Raw genomic sequence first — 8,900 nt, 5'->3', positions numbered from 1 at the left:
CAAGGTACAACACTAGACCACGTTCAACGTGGAATCCAAGACTTCAAACACCGAGATCTAAAATGCTCTAGAGTATTGTTCAACTATTTTTGAAGGCAGGAACATCTCAGAAGAAAAATATAATACTAAGGATATAAGTTCAAAGAAAGACTACAATAAAAAAGAATGTACAAAAATGAGTCAGCTTTGCCTAAATTCAGGGGATATGTCATTATAAACAGTAGAGGAAATAATCTAAGTACCTGATAAGAACATTTAATTGTACCATGATTATAAATAAAGGAAAATTAAAGGTAAGGCCTTTGAGAAAACATTTTAGGTAAGTTTCTTCTATATATTCTAAGGGATACAAAACAACAAAACAAAAACAGAAGAACTAAACAATTAGAAAATGATCCAAGAGTAAAAGGTTTAAACTATATTTTGTTATATATTTAAAAAGTGATATAATAAGAAGTGATAGTTATTAGGACAATTGTTAAGTAAACAGAAATAGATGAGGAAAAGAAAATAGTGATATTTAATGTATTAGATGAAAATTTGACCAATTCTATAACAATGGACCTCTTTTTAGAGAAACAATTGACATAATTTGTAGCTACAAAGTTTATCACGTAGGGCACCTCTTTGTCTTCTATAAACTTGAAGCTTTAGACTAAAGATATTTTCAAGCTGGATTATACAAATGTCACACTTGAAAGCTGTATCTGTCAGTAAAGAATGATAGTGGCCTGTTAAGCATTTTAAAAACAAAAATTAAGAAATATAGAAATAAAGTTCCAGAGACGTTTAAAATGAAGACGGTCCCTCCCCTTGCTGAGTAGGGAGATAGCGCACAAGGAAGGAGGCCGGAGCTGGGAGGACTAGGCAGGACTAGCAGGACTAAACCAGGACTAGCAGGACTAGGCAGGGCTAGCAGGACTAAGCCAGGACTATAAGGACCAGCAGGATTAGCACGACTAGCAGGACTAAGCCAGGACTAGTAGGACTAGCAGGGCTAGAAGGACTAAGCCAGGACTAGCAGGGCTAGCAGGGCTAGAAGGACTAAGCCAGGACTAGCAGGACTAAGCCAGGACTAGCAGGACTAGCAGGGCTAGCAGGACTAACAGGACTAGCAGGACTAAGCCAGGACTAGCAGGGCTAAGAAAAACTAGCAGGACTAGGCAGGACTAGCTGGACTAGCAGGACTAGGCAGGGCTAGCAGGACTAGCAGGGCTAGCAGGACTAAGCCAGGACTAGCAGGACTAAGCCAGGACTAGCAGGACTAGCAGGACTAGCAGGACTAGCAGGAAGCGAGACCCTGCTGAGCGGCCCCAGGAGCATGCAGGGTGAGGGCGCTGACACAGGTGTCTGAAGGCCCGTGTGGGCTGCTCGGCTGGGACTGGGCTGCGTTTTTCCCATCTGGATGCCACTGTTTTATGTAAACAAACCTCAAACTTTATAAAGGATATAAATTGGAAACTAAAATTTGCTTCACAGAAATTCACATTATAGTTAATTCGTTTTAGAAATCTATTCCTTCAAATAGGGACAGATATCTTAAAGAACATTTTCTTAAAAGTGCAACACAGATTTCAGAACAGTGGCCCGTGCTCCCGAGCAGGCCGCCCTTGCCCGTTTCCATCCTGCCGTGTCATCTGCAAGGGGGAGGAGCAGTGCTCCACCTGTCAGAGACTTTCTCACCCGGGATTTTCATTCTTAAAAAATGAAAGGCACAAACTAATAGAGGATCTGTTTTAAGTATTCATTATTTAAACTTTATAAGCCAAGTAAGCCTAGTAATGCAATAGATAAGGAAAAACATATACATATTGTAATAAGAGTATTTTCATTTCACGATTCTTTGGCTTTTATAGGGCAAAAACATTCTAGAGAATCTGTAATTGATTTTTCCACATGAAGGGTATCAAAATTAAAACAGGAACACCAACCATGAGAGGGAAGCACTTAAGTTGAAGATGGTGTTTAAATCTGAACCTATGAAATCAGTCACCATTTAAGAGAGGACTTCCACAGATGGAATCCTTTGTGAGAAAGGAAGCAAACCAACTACCTGATAACAACAGTCTCAGAAAACAAAAATTAAATTTTTACTTTTGGCACAAAACTTGGTAAATCAATGTGCCTAATATGTTGCTTGACTCAAATTTTCAGTTGTTTAAATAAAAGTGTTAAATAGTAATATAGTACAACCAGGGGAATTACAAATATTTAAGAAGAAAGGCTAAAATAAATGCCAGTGGAAAATATTTTTCATATAAATTAAAAGAAAAATACTCAAATTCAAAAATACTTCTGAAAGGAAGCCAACATAATTCTATTAGAATCCCATAGAGCAGCCCCAAAATCCATTTGGAAGACAACAAATACAAAAATTGTTATGCAAAGTCAGAAATATAAATTACTTTGAAACATCTGCTTATATTCATTTTAATAAAGAATTAAAGGCTACAATGTGTTAGAGACACAGATTTAAAAGACGGGTGAATTAAATTGTGTTTACACCCTAAATAATCACAAGAGATGGTCAACTGTAGTGTAACTTGTGCTCCTTTCCAGTTTAAGCGCGTCTCCAGTGCCGCTGAAAGACACAGTTCATAGCTTAGAAACCTCATAACTATCTTTAACTATGAGGAGGGAAATCGTTACTTCTTTTAAAATAAGATAAAAAGAATGTAATTCTACTTAATTTGCCTCAGGGTCTCACAATATTCTGAAAAATCCTGCCAAGATGCCAATATTTAAAAGGGAAAGTTATCCTGTTATAATCACACCAAAACTTGACTCCCGCACGCTGGTGTGCCCGCAGCCCGTGCACAGAGGCTGACGCGTTTCCCTCGCAGCAGTGAAAGGTTTGGTGTAACCTGAAGCCGAAACAGGGACAACACGATGCCTTCACGTCAAGATGCTACCACTGGGTTCTCCTGCAGTCTAGAAGGACAGGCTAATTGTCTTAAATCTACACAAAATGTTACAGAACATGGTAGTTGTTCATGATTAAAATAAAATAGTAATGTAAATTAACTTAAGTGTTAAATATATTCACATGATCACCATCGTGAAGCAAAATGGCCTAGGAAGTTACACATCAGTATGTACATAGTATTTGCCACAACAGGGTTTGTAAGTCTGACTTTTTACAGACCATGTAATTTTACGAGACACTCTGGAATCGGTTGTTCCGTATTATGAAAGGCAGGAATTAAATGTAAGTCGCTTCATTCCTCGGGGGTGGGGGCTTCCGAACAGTCAGTGCAAACTGCGCGGCGCTCTGCCTGCGCCCACCGGGGAGGTCCTGGGCGCCGGGTCCTCTCGCCGCCAGCCGCCTCGGGCCTACAGCAGGGCCTTCGGGGGGTAGGGCTGCGGCGGCGGGGTGTAGTCCGGCGGCGGGGCCACGCCGCTCCCCGCGGGCGGGAACACGGTGAGGTCGGCGGCCACGGCGGCGGCAGGGGGCGGGCTGAACACCGCGGCCTGGCCGGGGTACGCGTGTCCTTGGACGGGCCCGGCCATGGCGCTGTGGAGGGAGACACCCGTTAGAGGCAGGCAGGTCGCAAGGCCATTTACAAGCGGGCGGAAGTTACCCCCAGGGGTTCACTCACTCGGTCGGCAGACATTTATTAACTGCCTACCCTGGGCCAGACACCCTTGTTTCAGGCACTGGTATATTATCGTAAAGAAAGGGGGAAATTTTTGCTCCCATCACAGAGCTTACTTTCTAGCAGAAGGAGAAAGGAGGAAGAAGAGTGAGCACGGCAGGCCCAGAGGCCCTGGGCTGAGGGGTCGCCAGCATGGTGTGGAGGCAGCATCTGAGCAGGGACCTGAGAAACGAGGGAGGGCCCGGGCAACCATGTGCAAAAAGGGCATTTTCCAGGCAAAGCACCCAGGACGCCCAGGGCAGGGCGAGCCAAGGGCAGGGTCCGAGGTGCAGCTGACCACAGGGCACCCTGCAGGCCACGGCACAGGCCGGGCTTGGCCACAGGAGCAACGTGGCTGGCCGGGGGCTCCTGCAATTGCACAGGGGAGTGCTGACAGCAAGGCAGGGGAGAGGACAGGCTCTGCTTCCAGATGGATTCTAGAGGCTTCAGGACAGGATCACGGGCAGAGTGGCGACAGGAGGACAGCAGTGGGCTGGGGAGGGGGCATCAGAGGGCATCCCTGGACATGTCCTGTGAGACATCCAGGAGTCAGCCATGGAGTGTGGGGTGCGGGGCGAGGCTTGGAAAAGACAGACTGAGGTGTGCATCCTCAGCTGTGGGTGGTGCCCGCTGTCCCGGGGCTGGACCCCTGAGGGGGGAGCAGGCAGAGAAGAGAGCAGTCCATCACAAGGGGGGTCTGAGGAGGGTGGCATGGAGGGCAGAGGACCAGAGAAACGGTGATGGGCAGGGAGGAGTCTCTCCAAGAGGAGGAGGGGAGGGGCAGCTGGCAATGGGGTGGGGGGGGTCACTGGGAACAGGCGGGCGCCTCTGGCAATAAGGGAACCGGGCAGCTCTGCTGGCCTCACTTCTATTTCCCTGAAAACACAGAAGCAACTGCAAGGCCTCCTGTGTGCCCGCCCGGCGCTCATCAGCTCTGCACCCACCATCCCTGCCCTCCTGCCCCGACGCTGCGGCCGTCCACGCCCCACCGAAGGCCTCCCACTTACACACGACCTCCTGCCAGGGCGGTCCTGACTCACCATCTCCACGGCCTCTCTCCAGTTCCCAACCTAGTATGTGCTTTCCTACCATTTGTAAGGCACTACGTTACCCATAAAGAGAAACACTAAGTCCACTAACACTGATATTGCTCCAACATTTCTAGTAAAAGTGTAAAACATGCTACACAACAGACAACTGCCCCAAATTTTCAAAATATTGCCTATCTTCTTATTTCTGAACTACTTTCCTCCAGTGTTTTATTGTTTATATAGCAATTGTTAAATTCAATGCCCTTGTACTTTGTTCAATTAAGCTGATTCACTATTACAGTAAATGGGACTTCACAGCCACACCTCACCAACTACCAGGGGCCTTAGGGGTGCTTAAAGGCCTTCCACATGCTGCTCTGTGAGACACAAAGCTGTGTTACTTCCATCACTGAGGGCCAGTGCCCCGCTCTGGAGCCAGAAGGCCTGCTGGGGAGTCTCGGCCGGCGGACACTGCCCTCGGGGGGCCTCCTCCAGGCGGCTGCGAGGAGGAAGTGCACCTGGCACGCACGAGCACCCCGCGGCTGGCTGTGGCTGAGAGTGCCCCTGCCATCTCACGGCTATTTCACATGCTCTCCCTGCTTCCGATCTGACTCCTTACCCGGCTCCTTGGCTCCTCAACGGAACACCCCGGGGGCTTCACACCCAGCACCCCCTCAGCATGACCTTTAACCCCTCGGGAGGAGGACCCTGCCTGCCTCCCACGCCTCCTCTCTGCACCCCAGGGTTGCCGAGCCTATTGCGTGATGGGGATCTCCTCTACTCTCCTCGGCTCGGGCGCATATTCTTGCAAAGCTGCCCTGGTCCCTGGGGCTCCCGAAGTGCCCACAAGTGCCTCCAGGGCAACTAATATCTTGTGATCAATTACAGACTTTTTTTTTGCATGTTTTCCCCTGCTAGCCAGTAAGCCCCTTGAGGCTAAGGAACTAAATCACACTTGACTGTCAAGGGCCTAGCAGCACCTGGCACAGACTAACTGCTCCATAAATGGGCTGTGGGGGCCTCGCAGCTTCGCCCCACCGTGCACCTTCCCCAACTTTCGACGACTGTCCTGGGGGGAAGAAGGACAGGAAAGGGTAAAGCCCAGGACCAAGATTATATGTAAAAGAATAAGAAATTGCCTCCCAGATATGAAACTACAGTGAAAACCTGCCCACCGAAAACCAAAAATCCTCACTGACCTTGATCTGCAGCTGGGAAGTGTGGGTCAAATGCTGTCCACCCCTAATGCATGTGATTCTGACTCGCCCTCCTCCTCCCAATTTTGTTAACCTGCTTTGCTTGGCTGGCAATTTCTCATTTCCTCATTTAAAAAATAAGCATATATATGTGTACATATATATGCACACACACACACTTTCGTTTTACACTTTTATAAATATTATATATATTACATATTCATATTATCCTTTAAAAATTGCTTCAAAACCTTTGTGCAGTCCTTGCAAGGAATAAAAAAATATACCTCACTGGCCTAACGCAGCCCCTGAAATTCCCATCATTAAAATGTAAAGATCTGTTTACCTAGCACGTGCTGCCTTCCTACCGGCTGTGAGGCTCCGTGTTGCACAGCGTAGGTGTAAAGGGGCATGAGCTCCACTCCAGTCCTCGAGACACTATAGTTACAAGCATGGAGCATTGCTCAGCCATAACTACACGGATGAAACTTGAGGACATCGTGTTGAGTGAAAAAAGCCAGCACACAAAGGGAAAAATTTTGCATGATCCCACTTCTCTGAAATATCCAGAACAGGCAAATCCACAGAGACAGAAACTAGGCTCGAGGTGACCAGGGGCTGGGGGGAGGGAATGGGGAGCGGCTGCAGAACAGGTGCAGGGCTTCTGTTCGCACAGCACTGTGAACGTACACAATGCTACGGACAGTGCACTCGAGGACGGTGAAAGCAGGAAATTCCATGGTATACGTGCGCTATCACAATAAAGTTTTAAAACAGAGAGATGCTTTAGTGGGGGCGCCGACAGGTGAAAAGGCAGTTACACAGCAGGATGCAATGTGACAGCAAACACGGGGCTCTCTGACAGCAAAAGGGGGGGATTGTGTCAGAGCTGGGGGCAGCTCAGCCAGGAACTGAAGAACAGCCAGGAACGGGCCAGGCAGAGAGGTCTGAACATGTCAAGGAAGCTCCCTCCAGAAAGCACGGGCCGACAGGTGCAGGTACGCTGAGAGAGGTGCAGTGGCCCACGGCGCCGCACAGGTGGAGCCCGACCCCTGCCACCCCCATCTGTAAGGACGACTCCAAGGCCTGGACCCAGAAGATCAGGTCCCAGTGCCTCCAGAAACACGGGGGCCCAGGAAGCAAGTGACAGGGAAGCAGGACAAGTGGGGGCGGGGGCTCCTGGCTGACACTGAAGTACCCGGGGGCCTCCCATCCACAGACTGGCTGGCTCTCCCCAGCACCGACCTCTACCATCCCCACGACCCAGACTCTTCTGGAATGGCCACTCCCCACATGCTGCTCATTTTGCCAGATTTCCACTTAAAAAAAGCTCAGGGACAGAGGCAGTGACACTGAAGGTTGCTCCTGAGCCACGTAACCCACAAGGGAAGGCCTTCAAGAGGCCTAAGGTCACTTCAACGTCCCAGATGTGGCCTCAAAGTAAGGCCTGACCTGCCCAAGCTCCTCCAGAGGACGGCTCTTTGAGGATGAAGAACACAAAAATAGCCAGGACAGTGGAGAGGTCCTGGGCATCACCAGCCCTGACGGAAAATTTACTAGAAATGCACCTGTCTCACCCAGAAACTTCTGAGGTGAGTCAGGATATCACAGTCTAGAACAGGTACTCTCAGAAGCCTATGCTTCATTCACTTCATGGGAAAAACTTCCACTTAGATTCCCACTGAGGCAGAAAAAGCATTTATATAATTAACAAGCAACTCCGTGATAGGGAGGACTCAAGTAAATGAGGAAACCTGGGGCCTGTCCTCATGTATTCAACTTCTTGCCCGGGGACCTACAGGGACAGACAACTGCTTGTGCCGTCTCGTTTCTAACGGTCTACTTTTCTGTAATGTAAACAAATTGAAAAATGTAAAAACATTGGAATGTAAATTCCAAGGTAGGGCAAAAGTGAGGAAATGTTTGTCTTTGAGACATTCTAAAATAGTAAATTGAAAATTTAGATTTTATAAGAAATTTGTGGAAAAATGATAAATTATCATTATCAAATTTAGGTTTTTTTAAAGTCCTTATCAAGTATCATCATAGGCTCAAATAAAAACAAAAGCAAAAGAATGCACGATAGAAATTTTAAAAATTAAAAAAACCAGAGCTGAAAGGGCCTGGAGCTGCTCAGCGAGTCGGTGAAAGGGGCTCTGAACTGCCGCGGGGGGTCCGGTGGAACCGACCATCCCCTCCCCACCACCAAAGCTGACACGGCAATAGTGACCCTCTACCCACAAATTTCCTGCCTGGTTCATACGGTTACGGATGATGGGGCACGCTGGGGTTTTAAGAGCACAAACTCTACACATCGTCCAATTACTTGGGGTAAGACGCCTGGGCCTGCTGGCCGGGAAGGGCCGGGCTGGCCGGGGGAGGCAGCTGCTCGGCGGGAAGGCTGTAGCTCTGCAGACGGCTCATCTGGCTGCTCCCCGCCACCAGGTAAGCCCCGCTCGGGGGAGGCCCCGGGTACACCTGCAGCGGGAAGGACGGAACACGTGAGAGAGAAACAGGCTGCTTACAACACAATTGCACTACATGTTTAACAGGCACACCAAACTTTCTTTACAGGGGCATTCAACTGCAAAATGAAAAGTTACGTATCTGGAATTGTGAATTTTTAAAAAATTACTTTTCCCATTAGACGTTTTACAAAGCACTTTTCAGCGAAGTGGGCTTCTGTTCGTTTTTGTTCTTAGGTAAACATTAGCTAAATTCATTTATCTCCATACAGAAGCAGTAAAGAAACTTGTTGAGACTGTTACTAATATGAACTCCTTTCCATGTTGGTATTGGAAGCACCTCTCTAGAAGGAATCCCAGAGGATGTTTAGGAAGTACATGTGGATCCATCATTTTATGCCAGTAGACGACGTTTACCTATGGATACAATCTGTATTTCCTACACTGCAGTACACTGAACATCCGACAACCTAGCCTTCCGCGGCACGGGTCTGCAAACTACTCCTACAGCGGCCCAGACGGCGATCGCTTCAGCCTTGGGCCCCGGCAGTACGGAAAGCAGACAGACAATAC

General features: G+C 48.1%; 1 protein-coding gene across 1 annotated transcript in view; it reads right to left on the bottom strand.

The window, feature by feature from the left end:
* Positions 1-1,732: 1,732 nt before the first annotated feature.
* Positions 1,733-8,900, bottom strand: part of STAM (signal transducing adaptor molecule) — an 88,211-nt gene continuing 81,043 nt past the window's right edge. Inside the window, exons 13-14 of the mRNA XM_037837660.1 lie at positions 8,189-8,340; positions 1,733-3,514 (exon numbers count right to left, since the gene is read on the bottom strand). Of these exons, the coding sequence (XP_037693588.1) occupies positions 3,334-3,514; positions 8,189-8,340 (333 nt within the window). The 3' untranslated portion in view covers positions 1,733-3,333. The remainder of the gene's footprint in view (positions 3,515-8,188; positions 8,341-8,900) is intronic.

This window comes from Choloepus didactylus, chromosome 5 (genome assembly GCF_015220235.1).
Source record: "Choloepus didactylus isolate mChoDid1 chromosome 5, mChoDid1.pri, whole genome shotgun sequence".
NCBI lineage: Eukaryota > Metazoa > Chordata > Mammalia > Pilosa > Megalonychidae > Choloepus > Choloepus didactylus.
The sequence above is the reverse complement of the archived record's forward strand: the minus strand, read 5'-3'. Positions and strand labels throughout refer to the sequence as shown.